This window comes from Rhopalosiphum maidis, chromosome 4 (genome assembly GCF_003676215.2).
Source record: "Rhopalosiphum maidis isolate BTI-1 chromosome 4, ASM367621v3, whole genome shotgun sequence".
Taxonomy (NCBI): Eukaryota; Metazoa; Arthropoda; class Insecta; order Hemiptera; family Aphididae; genus Rhopalosiphum; species Rhopalosiphum maidis.
The window spans coordinates 34,581,086-34,598,479 of NC_040880.1; the positions used below are offsets into that span (position 1 = coordinate 34,581,086).

At 28.4% G+C, this 17,394-nt stretch overlaps 1 protein-coding gene across 1 annotated transcript in view; it reads right to left on the reverse strand.

The window, feature by feature from the left end:
* Positions 1-16,704, reverse strand: part of LOC113560775 (dorsal root ganglia homeobox protein) — a 41,887-nt gene extending 25,183 nt beyond the window's left edge. Inside the window, exons 1-4 of the mRNA XM_026966837.1 lie at positions 16,258-16,704; positions 8,913-9,020; positions 5,957-6,048; positions 4,717-4,818 (exon numbers count right to left, since the gene is read on the reverse strand). Of these exons, the coding sequence (XP_026822638.1) occupies positions 4,717-4,818; positions 5,957-6,048; positions 8,913-9,006 (288 nt within the window). The 5' untranslated portion in view covers positions 9,007-9,020; positions 16,258-16,704. The remainder of the gene's footprint in view (positions 1-4,716; positions 4,819-5,956; positions 6,049-8,912; positions 9,021-16,257) is intronic.
* Positions 16,705-17,394: the final 690 nt, after the last annotated feature.

Genomic DNA, 17,394 nt, shown 5'->3' on the forward strand with positions numbered 1-17,394 from the left:
GGTTCTTTCTTCCACTCCTCGGCTGTTTAAAACTTTACCGGTTATTGTTGTTGCAGCCGCGTGAATACCGCCCGCGCTCACGGTTGGCCCTCATCCCAGGATAACCTCTTCCGCGAGTATAACCCATTTGGGAATCAAAATGCGCGGCTGTCAAATAAACATCAATAACACCAACGGGGTCGTGGTATCAATTCGTTAAGTGACGTAGAGTCCGCGCCGAAGCCACAAGAGACCCCCAAAGAACCCTTGAATTTTTTTTAAGCATATCTCGCGTGCAACGCTATCATGTGCGTAAGTAAAGTAAGGAGTATGCCTTCAGGAAATGGCATGTATCTATGCTTGACACGAGAGGGAACGAATGTAGTTTTATTCGTCTGTGTTTAGTGCTTTGTTTCCAAGTGCGCGACTCTTACTTTGCCCGTGTTATATCACGTGGTCGAGTGCATGAGCCCATAGGAGCGTTTGAAAAATTACCCGTCGAAACAATCATAATTTGTACTACATATCATAAGATTCAATTTTTTAATATTGTAACTTTTCATCCGTTGAGATTAAATGCTAGTTTCGTATTATGAAAATTTCGTAGGTCGAGACCGGATGGGTATAAGCATAATAATTTGTTTACCTATAGAAAGTTATAAACCGAGAGAGAAAGAATAACCACGGAGACGTAAATAATTTAGGTAGTGAAAACACTGTAATCTCACTATATATTATGGTATTTTTAAAGTGAGAATTTAAAATTGAAAAAAAAAAGGTATATTAAGCATATAATATATATATTTATACCTCGGTATACCTACACTTCGTTGTGTAGGTTTTAATTGAAACTTCCAAAATTATTACGGAAGTCTAATTTAAATCATACAATTTTAATTAATTATACACTTGTAATTAAAATGCTACTGTTTTTTCTTTTAAAGTATTAAAATTTAAATCATTCAAATCCAAAAAAAAAAAAAAAAAAAAATAATAATAATAATAAAATGCGATGATTTAAAAAATGTAATTAAAATGCGTATTTTATTAACGCGTATATTTACAAAAACGAATAAATAATATGTAATAACGTATAATATAGATACAATCATTATTAATGCATTTTTCGATTAATTAATCGTGAAACTCGATATTTTTATGTTTATCAATTTGAAAATTCTAAAAAAAGTTACAGACTAAACGAGTGTTTCAATGTAACGTGAGCATACATCAATATATGTTGTGTACATATAAATAATAATTTTAAAAAGAAAATCACAAAACGGATATATTACGTAATCGAAATCTCTAAGGACTTTGCGGTCTCTTTAGGTGTACCGTATGTGCTGCATTGCACTAGACATTAATGGTCCGAGACAAGTAAAACTATATTGACATTTGGGTAGCCTATTAGCTGTCGGATTACATTGAAATCGAAAATCACCCCCAGGCTCCCTTAACCCTCGTTGGTTAAAAAAAAAACTAACCCCAATATTTTATGTCTGCTCTTCCACAGAGGTAAGATTTATACTCGAAATAATCTAAAGATAAATTTATATGTTTATACACATGTACATAGTTTTAGGTGAGGTTGACTTTTTCAATTTTCTTTTCTATTTTATTTTCCAAATCACCTGTGTTATGGCAAAATAAAAATATATACAGACGATTTTATTTTAACATGTTATTCGCTTGCAATAGTGGTCCAAGTATAAACTATAACCTTATCCACCCTATTAATTTTATAAAGTATCCTAAATTTATGCAAATGTTCCAATATATATATTATATTATATTAATAAACAGAATTTTGAATTGGAAGAAATTAACATAGTTTTGGAAATAACATAACGTCCAGTATCAGTACATTGGCTTTAAATGAATATTTGAGTATATATTATGCTTTATTTGATTACAATAATTGAGTTAAACTTTAAAATACCATTAAACATTCAAAGTGTATTCATTCTGCCATTCTGGTGTTTTAGATTCAAAATAGTATCTAAAATGAATAGATAAATGCATTAATAATAAATTCTTTATTGATTCCTATTTAATATTAAAACTAATAAACATACATTTAAAGTTTAAACTATATATAAGCTATGTAGGTAATCTATTTTATATCACATTCATTAATAATTGTATTTGTATTAAGTTTAGTTTTTAATATAACACTAAAAAGAATCGAATACTTTTTTATTTATAAATGAATACTAAATAATAATAATACTTTAAAATTTACATTATTTTGGTATGATTTATTATTTTATTTTTTTGATATATTTTTCAAAAATAAAAATGAATTATTGAGTTATTTTTAATAAGTTTAATTATTTAAACAAATCGTTGATTCGAAACCATATGACTACGATAATTTATTTATAAGTTTATTACAACATTATATTAAAAATATTATAATATTTTAATTATTTAAATATCAATCTTAATAATATTGCTTGATTTATTTTTAAAATTATAGACGTTATTACTTTCTTGAAGTTATAATCAATTCGTTAAAGTATAGCTTTAACTATTATTAAGTTGGTAGTTTATGTTTTAGTTTTGATAAATTAGGTATGTGCTTTTAAACTAACTACTAGTTTGATAGAAACTGAGAAGTGAGAGGTATAAATTTAATTGTATAATAAAACATACTTACTTATGTAAAGCCTTATTAAAAAAAGGAAAACAACAACAATAAAGAAAGCTTCTCTTTAGAACAGCTTGAAGGCAGGAAGCCTTAACATTATTATTAATTATGATTATTTTGTGTTGCACTGAGACAGGGGTCTGTGATGGAGTGTCCAACACTAATTGACGGCCGACGACCTCCCAGACGTCAAAACAATGCCTCCAATTACTGGTTGTGTTAGGTTCAAGGGTCAGTAGAAAAAAGTGTTTTTTGATAATTATATTTTTGCAAGACAAAAGATGAAAATTCTCTGCTTAAATAATTAATGAGGAAAATAACGTTTTTGCGTAGCACGTGCATATTAATTATTATTATTCCGCGTATTTAGAGATTTGTTTTAAATTTAATCTCACTTTAGGAATTTATACAACTCAAGAATTGGAATGTTTTTTTAAATTAAATTTTATCATCTTAAGTTCTAGCCTAATAAAATATTCAGTATATGTAGCCAATTTAAATGACATAAATTATAAAAACATAAATAGTTAAAAATCAATAATATGTTGTAACAATGACAGATACAAATAAAAATGTTTCTACAATCGCTACTTTTTTCTTTTCTGTAATCTTTTCATAAGTCTAGCTTGGATCTAACTTGGATCAAAGTACAATAAAATAAATAGAGAAGGTCTATATCATAAATATTTAACGTGTGGAACATCAAACACATAAATTGAGTAGTTATCTATATTTATCTATAATTGATTAAATATTAAAATATAATGAATTAATTTGACTTAATTATTGAATTTGTACTGTGAAGAAATACTCATATCTCGCATAAAAAAAATAATGAACAATATCTAATTTCTTGTGTCTTAAATGCATTTTTATCTTTAGGAATTTATAGCTTGAAGATTGAAATGTATTTAAAATTCTATTTTCTGTTTTTAAGCCATAGTCTATTAAAATACATATTTTACGTAGTTGATTTGAATGGTATTATAATAATAATGTATATAGTTGAAAAACAATGACAGATGACAGTATAAATAATTCGATAATCTCTATCTTTTTCTTTATTGTAAAGTTGTCTTAAATATTAAGTTCAGACATTAATTTGGATCCCGGTTCAATAAAAAACAAATAGAAGTTTATAACATAAATATATAATATGAGGAACATCAAAATCAAATACAAAATTGAGTTGTTAGTTTTATTTCTCTAATTGATTAAACGTTGAAGTCTAACGAGTTGATTTGGTCTAATTTATGAATTTATTATCATTCAAGACTTACATATATTTTTGTGTGTTAAATGCATTTTTTTTTTGCTTGTTTTTTCATTGAAACTTATCTTACGCTTATATACATATAGCACTCATCGATACGTTCTTGCTTTTGTTTTTATTTTAGATCTATAGTGTAGGTATCAAAGTTTAAATACGATTAGCTCAATAATTGAATTATTTATCGATCATTTGTAGCAGACATGCCAAACGCGTTTATAATGAAAAAGAGTATATTATTTAATTGAGAGAGAGCGGAGTTTTTAGCCTTCAGCATAGGTTGATGTGTACACTCTACCGCAAATTATAATTATATAAAAATATAAAAATAAAGGTTTAAAAGTTCGTCATATTATTTATTACATCAGTGATTTTATTAAGTTAACCCCTTAAGTGTATTCAATGGCGGCCAAAGCCGACGCGTTACCATAGCAACTGAACCGTCTTACTTATTATGGCGGCGTCGTTTGCAATGTTTACGTAAAAATAAAGAGATAAACGATGAGGTATTTGCTTTCGTATCGAATTAAATGCCACAAGCTTATAAAGGCATAAAATGTTGCATCCGCAAGATAATTGAAATTTATATGGATTAATATAGTACCATATTATAATATGCATGATGGTACAACTTCCTATGATGAAAATAATTATGTTTATGTTTCTATGTAATGTCTAGCTCGTAGATATTATATTCACTTAAAAAGCGTTGTTTCAGCAGTTCCAATATTCAAAAATGTTATAAAAATATTATTTATACAATAATGTATACCATAAAACTACGTATTATGTTAAGTATGGTTTTTTATAATACCTGAACACGAGCTTCGGTCAATTGAATTTTAGCCGCTAAATCTTCTCTTGTAAATACATCAGGGTAGTGAGTCTGAGCGAATGCCGTTTCCAGTTCTTCGAGCTAAAATAATAACAATAAGAAACGTTTATTTTTATAATTGATTATAATTTATAAGACAATGTAAAGCTTGCAACATAATTAATACTTGGACTTAAGAATTTATAAAAAAAAAATCTAAGATGTGTTGTAATTTTTTTGCTATATGTACATTAAAATAAGAAAACACAATTCCCCGAGGTAATTAAATTAAAAATTAAGATAATATTTTCTTTTTGTTTGTTATCAACACGACTAGGTACTTTGATTTTAAAACTAAATCATAACAAATGATTCTATTTGAAAATTATTCATTAGTCTAATTTTTATTTAAAACGAAACAGAAAAAGGTCATTGGGTTTTCAATGTAACTAAAAAAATAAATAAGCAGTTTATAATATCTATCATAACAGATAAGACAATAATTTTTAAAATTTAGAATTATTTATCAAACAAATAATATTCGATATCATCATAATATATATTATTTTAGCATGACACATGATAATAGATTTAAAAAACGGGGGCTATATTATAATATGATGATTTTAAAGTTATATATTCAATAATATTGTTATAAAGCATACTAAATAATTAGCAAAGATTAAATATTACATTTATTTTATATTTATTTGTCCTAAAAATCATTATTAATGATTATTATGCTTAAAACATAGTTTAATAAATTAAAAATACTTTTTTAGATTTCCTTTTATCAATATCTTCAAAAAAAATCATCAGTTTAACATTTTTATATTTTTCGGTAATTTTAATTTAAAAATGAAATTTTCATCGCCCCATATCTTTATGAATAATTATAAAATATATAAACAATTTTAGTACCTATTCACAACTATAATTAATAATTAATAATAAAAATTTGAATAAAATAAATGCATTATTAAAAAGTAAACTGTACATGGTTATCAAATATCCCTAGATGTGTACCTACTAAATAGCAAATATTTTGTACTATAGTTAATAAATATTATGGTTTAAAACTATAAATAGTAAACATTTCAATCATAAATAGTATAACATGGTAACAAACTAAGAATGCATCATATATATTATAACAACATAATATAAACATTTTTGAGTACAGTATATAAATTGTTGAAAAATTAAAAAATATAAGCATATATAGGACATGTTGTCGTACCTGTTGTAGTGTAAATGTAGTTCGATTCCTTCTTTGTTTACGTCTAACAAATGAATCATCATGAATTGCAGGATGATATGAATAACTAGTGTCTAAAACATAACATGTCCGATAAATTTTAATAAATAATAACATATTATTTTATTAACATGGGTCCATATTAAGATTTAATATAACACTATTAACAAACATTTTTTTTTGAATTTTTATTTGTAATTAAATTTAGATTTGATTACTATAAAAATAAGTAATTATAAAAAAAGTAATAATGGAATTGAGTGATTGTCTTACCCTATCATTTAATATGGTTTTATTGCCCTAAAAAGTGTTTTCCGGAAAAATGTACAAATAATTATTTTAAAACAGATATACTAAAGATTTAAAAAAAAAAAATTGTTTCTGCAATAGAATTTCAAATTCGTTGACATATTATGTAAGCAGTAACATTTTTTCATAATCTAGTGTTAATTAAACAGGTGTTTTTATTTTTTTCAGATAATTTAACTTCTACACACAGACACACACACATTTTTTTTGTTCTTCAATGCAACTAAACTTCAATTTTTTTTATAAATAAAATGGAAACGAATGACCGGATATAATTTAATATTTGTAATTTACAAATATCAAGGGATCGTGAAAACATTAGTTAGATTGTAAATCAATGAACCTACCTACTCTCCCTTACTTATACAGTACGTGACTGATGGTGTAAAACTGAAAACGTAGTTAAAGGTCCGTCCCACCCAGACAAAACTAGAGTAGGTGGGTTAGGGAAGAGGAATTGCAAAAGGGACTGGGATGATGGTATCCCAGTAAAAGCTATCGTCGCCTAACAACGTTTAACTCCTAAGTGAATCATGGAACAAGACGCCGAGCAGGACCGAGAAGTCCCGAGGGGCTTCGGGACGGATTCTATCCGGAATTTAATTAAGGAGGAATGAACCTAATTACGGTTCAAGAGTACCGGGGGGGGGGGGCAGTGGGTTTCCTTCAGGATTGTATTATGGAAATTTTCGTTAGCTGCGCCTTTGAAATATTCATACACAGCTCGGTCTGGCACCGGCGTAATGAGCCATAATGGTTTTTCGGCAAAGTGGTAGATATATTGTACCTAAACATTGGAATTATCAATAGGGCGCTTGCGTATATGATATAGAATAATCAATTATAACTATGTTTCTATGAAATTATTGATGATAACTGATCAAGTTTATACAACATTTTGAAAATAACAATTTAAATGTTGATCGTTATTTTTACTATTATTTACACTATTTTTTTTTAACGCATAAACATTTCATTTCAATTCATATCATGTTCATGTATGTTTAATATACTCGTTTCTATTTAGTTGGGTGCGATGTAAACATTGAATTGTCCATTAATATTTAACCAAGGTTTCGATCAAAGTGTGCAGAAGGTCCTTAATTTCTGACCCTTCTGTAACTACATAAACACTCGTGAACAGTGATGTACGTAATCTTATTTTTCACATTCTATATATTATACTCTATATGTTCCCCAGTAGAAAAAAAATCCCCTACTCGTATATGACCTCAACGCGTATATCATTGATTAATCACGTTACACTCCGTCAGAACACCAGAAATACCAATCGAATCGGACGGGCCAGTGCTTAAATACAAATTGTTGGGCCGTCAGACAGATGGGCGCCAATTACCCAACACTGTGGTCCATTATGCACTACCAGTAACCGGCCTCGTCGACCCAAGGGACGGAAGAAATATAATAACTCTCGAACATACACTATCGGGTTACGGTGGTTTTATTATATTTATTACTATTACTATTAGTTTTTTTTTTAATCGTACGGGAGGCATTTTGATATTATTTTAAAAGCACTGTAAGTTTTTGGGATTTTTTTTCTGTAAAATGGGAGTTATGTTTTTTAAGAACGAGTAAATCGGCTTTAAAACCACCAGTTCTCTCCGTGGAAATCGGCTTAAACCGAATTATAACATTACTAGTCACGACGTTGTGAACTCTTTCTGGGAACCAGGGTGCACATAATACAAAAGTTTATCAATATAGCTTTTATTTTTCCATCTTTTATTCGCATACAAAAACCCGTAACTGACAATATTACGGAACTTTTACGGAAATTCAAGCACCGTGAAAACAAGCTTTCGGAAATTGAAACTTAAATTTTTAACCACGTTGTGGATCTTTGAGCCCCCGCAGAAAAGTTTCAAAACAAAGAATTAAGCCTCGTTATTATTATTGCAGCATACATAGAGACTCCGGTAATGGAGGATAATCCAGACTCATTATTCATGGAAAAATTTTCATTTCCGGAATTAAATTACCGGATTATGCGGTCGTGTCCGTAGAGTGTATTTTTTAGAAGCAAAAAGATTATATTGAAGTTCGCTGTACAATATTATTACATTGTTAAACCTTGATTTAATGCCGCTATTTTAATGCAGTAAATTCACCATCGCCGTTTGATATAGAATCGTATAATAAATGCAATTAAAAATAAATTGAAGATACTAATGATAATTATTAAGAGTAAAATTGGAAAAACAATAGAGATAGGTTAATAATAACAGTGTAGCTAAACTAGGACCTCGATTAAAAATATCAAAGTAATGTATTTTATACATTTTATGATTCAATACATTTACTGGTGTTGAATTATGTATTTTTTAAATTTTCTATTTGTTTTACACTCGTATATTTATTATTTATTTTTCACAGTTTTCACACGTATGATATAATAAATACAATTTAAAATATGTTATACATATGCAATAAAAATTTGTCTTCTCTATTATATCGGTTCACTGTGTGTAGAAAATAAAGTTTTAAACATAACACAGATAAACAGTAAATTTACATTTATTCGGATCTTGTTTTTTGTTTTTTTAATGATTATTCAATTATGATCAATATAATACAGCATACGTTACTGGGGGATTAATATACTTACATGGATGTGACGATGAAAACGGATAGTCGATTGATGGTATCCGTGTCGATGGTGTAGGGTGTAATGGGGGCGCTGGGCAATGATAGCAGAACATTCCGCCAGCTGCTCCTGCAAAATATAAAAACAATGCATTTTTTAAACACTGGATGCATTGAATAAAACAGTGTTATATAAAATAATAAATCTTGTATTAAATAAATAAAATATATTCAATATACCGCAGTATCTAAATTATTATATAATTAATAACCGCGATAATACAAAAACAATTATTTAACTCTAGCTAATAGAATCGACTATGATATAATTATCATACAAGAATGATTAAGCGGACCCGTATGCATTGTCGGCATCTTACAAAAATACAACATAGAAAACTTGCATTCAGTAGAATCGATTTTGTGTTGTTACGTCTTTGTTAGCAAATTTATTAAAATTAAAGTGAACTGTCCTATAATCAAAGTTACTGGTGAGAATATTATCTAGAAGATGCTTATTCACACACATTCATTGTCTCTATCTTAAACTCGGCTAAACACACAATATAATATACTAATGTTAATACTAGTTATAAGTAGATATTAAAATTATTATATATAAAAATATTAATACCTCGCTTTGCAATTAAAATATCAAAAAAATCCTACCAGAGAACTGCATTGATAATGGTATTGCCTTTGAGTTTGATAACATGTAAATTTACTCTAATATTAAAAATAACAAAATTGTATTGAGAATATAGAACGTACATTTCAAATTGTTTGTGTGCTAAACACTGTAGACAACAAATTCGCGTGTCCACTCAATTCAATAAAATATAGCCATATCGGTATAGCGGTCTAAACAAAATATGAAAAACTATGCATGACATATATCTTAATAGGATATTTTATTATAAATATAAATAAACATTTACGAAAATTGTTATTTCTGATGTATTTATTTATAAATATAATTGCATTACAACATTTTTAGAAAATAGTATATTTCTATTTCTATAATTGATTTCAATCGTTATATAACTTACAGAGCAGGCGCATTGTACATAGCTATGTTAATAAGTACTAATATGATATTTGTTTTTTATACTCATACCGTAACACACAATGCTGATTGAAATAAATTGAATATCGGTTAACCACATCTACAATCTACTACATATTATATACATATAGTACTAGCGCACGTTATGGTATAGTAATAATTCGTTTTGTTCTCGCATTTAAAAATTTACTGCAACTTAAAGTTGACATTGTGCTAATTAAGTAGGTTAATTTTTATATTTTGTTCTCGGAGATCATATTATATGTAAATTACTTAAATTATTAATTTAATTTGTCGCAAATAATTATTGAAATTGTTTTCTGTATTTATTTTTTTTTTTTTAACGACTGCTGCAAAACACTATTTTGCCGCCCATACACAACCGGTTTTGGTTGACTAATAAAAATAAACATATTATATTTAGGTGAACCGCTTTTTACGTGTTTGCCAATATGATTTTTGCGAACATTCATATTGTTGTCAACACAACAGTGGCAACATAAGCGGCCGTCCTACTTGCCGTTGTCCTTCGTCGCTATATTAAATCAAATTCCAATAAAACTTGAGCGTTCGTGTCGATTTGTTTTCCGCTTAATTAGGACGGATCCATTTAAATTAATTTAGCCAATTTATACGTCTGTTATCGTTTCCCTTATGCACTAATTAACCAACGTACAGGGCTAGTGTTAATTATTATTTGTAATATATGGGATCTAATAGAAACCCATCACCCGTATATTACAATTATTATACGAATACAATACGCCTTCCCCTCTAAACTCCGCTTTTACCCTCCCCGTGACCACCACTCACCCGTAAGTTATAATACTTAAGCCGACCAGGGCCTAATTGAAATTAAAAGGGTACACACTATACATACCGTTCTCCCGTTGTTATTGCCCATTTAAATTAGTGCACACATAGCCTATACCGACTTCGTTAAATTAATTAAAAGACATCTATTTCGCAGATGTTAGGACGTGCAATTGCACAATCAACTGGTGCTTCCTACACGCGTACAACGCATCAAAACCGTACTCACTTACTAAATCCACACGCTTTTCACATTTTATTATACAGTTATACCGATATACAAGGTGGTCCATTTAAGGTCTACACACATTACAAAAAGTTTTGACTGTGAAAATATTATTTTTGCATAATTTGATTTCATATCAAAACAACTTTTTTTTAATATTTTTACCGTTATTATCTTAAAAGTTTTTAATTTTTTTTTAATGATAACACATTTTTTTTTCTATTTTTAAACAGAATATATTATATATATTATATATACAATATACATAGCTAATTATTTATAAATAGGTATTTAAAGTTTAGATGAGCGGAATAGTTGGCTAACATTTTTCAACATACCCCTGTGCCACTATTCTCCTTTCATCTAAACATTAAATACCTACTTATAAGTTATAACTAATTAACTCGCAAAACAAAGTTACTGAGAAAAACTAAAACCCATTGACCGTAAACATTTACTCGGTTCATAAAATTCACATGTTTAAATTTTTAATATAAACTTATCCAATTAATAAATGAATTGTTTAATTGGTGAACATAATACCTATTTGTCATTTGATGTGGGGTTCATTAGAAACCGTGTTTATAAGTTATAACCACTGTCCACTATTAAACAATTACGTAAATTATATAATGATCTAAATATACAGTAATCTACACGGTGTTTGTAACTCAATTATTTAGGCAGATAGTTTTAAAATACTAACGGAAAAGACATATGGTACTGGTATAAAATATTCTATAGATATAATAAATAATAATATACATATTAATCTAAACATATGAGAGCATCTTGAAGGAATGTAATTTATCAGTTAATAATGTCGTGGGTCAGTTCCATTAAGTGCCAACTCATCCTTACTTAGAATATGACATTAATATTACGTTACTGTCATTATCATTATAAATCTCGTTTCTTTTTTTATATATTTTAATATGACAAAGTAATGAAAACCCTATTTGATTATTTTTTTTTATAAAACAATGTGATTTTTTTTAATTTATTTTCTGATACGAAATGAAAAATATCTTCAAATAATATTTTCACTATCATTTGTTTGGATCAACTATAAAATAAATATAATAGTTTTGGACAGTGTCCTTATAAAATCACACTCGTTTTTTCGGCTCTACATCGGATGATGTGCACATCATTTTTAATCAATTTTCAATTTTCAATTGATGAAATACAATGTAAAAAAAGACTCATTAATAACATTTATAAATTATAGTTTATAACAAAGACTAACATTGATTGGTCATATTTTTACAACGAAAAAAAACATCAATAAAAATAAATAAAATTTAAGTAGGTACCAATGTATCCAATAATGTTATCGAATACGAATGATAATAATCGATATTATAGGAATATTATATTACGGTGGTCGATGTCGAGTATGATGTTTACAAAAATCACAAAGGTCACAGCGCGCTTGCTTTTCGCTTGCGCAATAAATCAGTTGCAATTTAGGGGTTGTGGAAAGAGGGATAATTGTTATCAAAAGAGACACATTATTTTAAACACCCTCTTTCACTGGGCCGACCATTCTGTATTATGGTATATAATATACATGTAAAATATATAGTTTGCTACAGACAGGGGTATGAAAAATCTAGATGATTAGACAATATTTTAGTAATTTTACACTGGAATTATGTCATATTTCCAGGGACAACCTATATACAATATTTTGTGGAAAATAAATCCCGAAAAAAAACCGAAATATTTATTCTATTGTTAAAGATTGTAATTTTATTTATTTGTTAATTCTTATTTTTATTGTTATTATTATTCGATAGAATTGGTTAAATCTGTGTATAATATAAAATGCCTGAGCATGATGTACATCTGTCATAACTTCATATGTATCTAAAACATTATTATAATCCACATCTTGTTTGATTCTATGTTTAGCAGACAGTAGACACTATACAATTTCCATACAAAATTGGCTTTATATGCTGTAGAAGATTCGGGCAACAGAACAAAAGCTAGCGTAAATTCGAAAAATAGAAAAAAAGTTTAAAAAATGTATGTTTAAAAATACAAATGGACAAAATCAGTGTAACTATGTTAAATTTTTTAACATCCGTAAATCATAATATTTATAAAAAAAAATAAGATGAAATTATTTTAATTTTATAAATTTTTGACTTTTCTATATATACTATATTGCTTTTTAATTTTTATATAAATATTAATATTTCCCGTTTTATAAGCTTTTCGCTGTATTCTATAATAATAATAATAATAATAATGTTATTATTATTGTAGTTTATTACTTACTATTATCATGATATACCCATTATACTATATTTTATTAATTATTCACTTTTTTATTGGAACTTTTATTCCCTAGATTCATATACAAGCAATATACAATACATACGACGAGAACTATATTATAATATCACGCGCGTGTAATATAAATATTTATAGTGTAATAACGGTTTTGGTTTGTAGGTATCTAATATAATATATAGATACATAGAGTATCCTACACGATGTTTGTCGCAACGCCTGTTCGCCTGTTATACCGAGAAGTTACAGAGTACGTGACCGTCGTGCACAAGTCTCGGAGCCCCATCGCTCGTTAATGCTGTACAGGTACACCTCGCGCTGCGTGCGTATTTTGTATGTAATATAAAAAGTCTGATCGGATTCTATAGGTGAATTATTATTGTCGTCACCCGTCCACCTGATGACCGTTTCCTGTAAGTCTATATATATATATATATATATATATATATATATAAGTACCAGTAGTATAAGTACAATAACGTTCGATTTTCAAACGATGGTGCCGATTTGTACTTGATTGTGACTTTTGCACCGGATGCCAACCTATAGAAGCGTCATCTCGTTATTCGATATAATATATATATATATATATATTTATTTATAAACAAAGCATTATAACGTATTATTATATAGTGTTGACGATTTGATCGAAATGCCTTCTTTTATTTATCTTGCAGTATACGTATGACTATATGAATGACTTCCATAATGATTGTATTATAACGTTTTGTTTTGCAAAATAATTTGAACAGCTTCTACAGATTTAATTCGTACTCTGATCACGTTTTTTCTCTTTTCTTTTTGCGACCATTAAAACAAAACACCTGCATTTTAATACAATATCCAGCTTGTTTTTATGATATAATGTACATACCACATTTCTATTATAAATTATAATTAGGTTATGTGGTATCAAATCAAATGACTATATCATCGAATTGTTGATGTATTCGTGTTTCGTAAATGTTAATGCTATATATTTATACACATAAAAATACTATTTAAAAATAATACTTTCTTATATAAATCTTTAGTATGAGACGAATCACTCATTGCAAGAAAATTATGTCTACATTAGATCGTTCAGATCGTTGCATGAAAATTTCAATACATACTATAACGTTTCTTATAAAAGTCAAAAATGCTTTTTAATACCTCGTAAATTATATACATTATAAATGAAAATACCTATATATTTATTTTGTATTGGGCTTGTATCTTTAAGCTAAATAAGGATTTAAGATTATCATTATGGTTAACAGTTATTAATTTTTGATAATTATTAAATAAAGACAACATTTTATATTCGTATATGATAGCTAGATAGATGGTTAACTATTTGAAAAATTCAATGTTTCATTAAGTTTTAACCATATATGAAATAAATAAATTATATAAAAAAAATTAATGTAAATTGATTAAAAATATATTTTGACTTTTGTCGTACCTATTCATGTTGTAGTTAAATTAAAATTGCTACAGATATTAAAAAAATAATATATTATATTGTATCAACAAAAATAATTAAAACTTATTTCATTTTTCAATATTTTAAATGTATAAAATTAAATATTAATATTAATTAATTACACAAATAAAATATAATATGCAAGTTATAAAGTTTAATTTACAAAACAAACGAATATTTAGAAATTTTTACTAATTTTTGTTAAAGTTTACTATGATATTAAATATTTGTAAAACGACTTTTTCATTGCACGTGACCGAGATCGAGTTGCAAATTATATTAAAATGTAACGAAATAAGTTTAAACCAAATTTTAGTAAAACGTTATGAAATTACTTTAGGATATTCATTGGTTTTAACAAGATAATAAAGTTTTAAATACCAATTTAATAAATCACCTAATACCAGTAATTCCTATTAAAAGCTACATCTATTAAATTAAATTATCATATAATATGAACATTTTATGGATATAGAATAAAAAGTCATTTTTGGTATCAGAGAATCTTAATAATTTAAAACGCGTTTAATGCATCTTTACGTTTATTACTGCTTAATTGAATGTAATGTGTTAATTAAACAAATGTCAATTTTTATATGTAATGACATTTAAACATTAAACGTCAAGACTAATATATAGATGACGTCTATAGTTATAACACGAATCTTTTAAGATAATGTATACCATATAAATAAATTGACTTGATTATTACAATAAATGTTCTCTTAAATTTAATACCTATATAAATACTGTTATAAATAGTAATAATACATTAATGCATACATAATAATATATGATGCGAATGATGATTGATGATTTTTTATTATTTAGTCGTTTCATTAGACTAAATGTGAATTTAATTATATTTTAATAAGCCAAACTACTTGAAGTAATGAAATACAATTGATCCATTATGTTATTATTTTCAAATTAAAGTATTAAATTCGTCATTTAACATTATTTAATATAGACTATTGCATATTTATATTTGATTTACATCATAAACATATTTTTTCTATTTTCTTTTAATTATATACAGAGGCAAATTTTAAAAGTACGTGTTTAATTCGTAACACACTTAAATATTTAAACCTATATTTTATTGTCTGACGTCTGCGATCGCCGATATGAATTTATACTATTAAAAAAATAGATCCATATTCACAATATATCTGCAGCATATTATAGATTATAATTCATATTATTTCAAATCGTTGACAACAAAAATTCACATGACCATATCGTGTAATGTATGAAAATTAAATGTGCATTACTTGCGGATCGCGGAAATGAAACGACAGGTGAATTTTTTGCGCGTAGACTTAATCAATGATAAGTATAGTGCTTATAATATATTTAAATTCAAATCAGTGTGAAAAAATCAGTCGAACGGGATTTGAGTGATTTTCAAAAGCACTGCACCGGATGGGGAATAACGCGGCAAAGCGCGTATACAATATTATTATATTATACGCAAACAAACGACTTACCCTTGCTCAAAAACGGTTTAATTTTTGATGGATCGTTTTCCCGCCGCGCCGTAGTGGTGTGTGGGCGCCGGTAGGTACGATGCGGGGAACGCCGTTGCCGGTGACGCGATAACAGACTTACGATAGCGACCGTTTCGAGGAAAAGTCTTTCTTCGGGACGACGCGGACCGAGCGTGCCGCGAAAGATTCGCCGGCTCCCGTGTACCGGACAGAGGAGAGACAGCGGCGGCGACGGGATCGGCGGGACTCGCGAGATCTAATACTACGCGAACGGTAAAAAAAAAAAAAAACAATATTATATCGGGTCGGGGATCGTCGTCTCGGACGTGGTGAGTGAACGCCGTTGCGGCGGGCGACTATGACGCTGACGAGCGGAGACCGTTCGGTGTGTATAGTGCGGCGTATGTGGGTACGACGAGCGACGTCGGCGATTCGGGATCCCGTTGTCGTCAGGACTGATAAGGAAGCGTGTGTGGCACACCGCTCGGTCCCGCCGCTTCGGCGGACGTCGAAAGGCCGCGCGCGTGTCCCGGTGGGCGTGGTGCGCGGCGGTCCCTTCGGCGAGATACCGCGGGCAGGCACCGCAGCACCCGCCCACGTCACCGCCGCCGCCCGCCACACGCCGCCGCCGATGCCTCACTGCCGCAGCCACCTCTCGCTCTCTTACGATCATTATCGAATTATTCATACTATTATTAAATAATATATAGAAATATGCGTATAATATTGTTGCGGTCGTCTCGTTTTATATATATATTATAATGTATACAATCAGTATCGTTCGAATAACGACACCGGTCGTATGGCATGTCGGCATTTATATCGAATATAATAATATATTGATTGTAGGTACATATTTCAAGATTCAAACTAGTAATTTCCAAGTTATTAAAATAATTATATTAAGAATAATATCATAAAAATGTGTTTTACAAAAATATAAAATAGACGTAATACTGGATCCAGTAAATTATATATTATACTTGACCATTTTTAAAAATTATAAATATTGATAAATTAATATGAGTTACCTATTACAATTTCAAACCCTCATATCTATTTTTATTCATTATCATGAAAATATTATTCACTTAGTAAATAGAGTAAAATAACTTAAAAAATACTAGTTCAAAATTT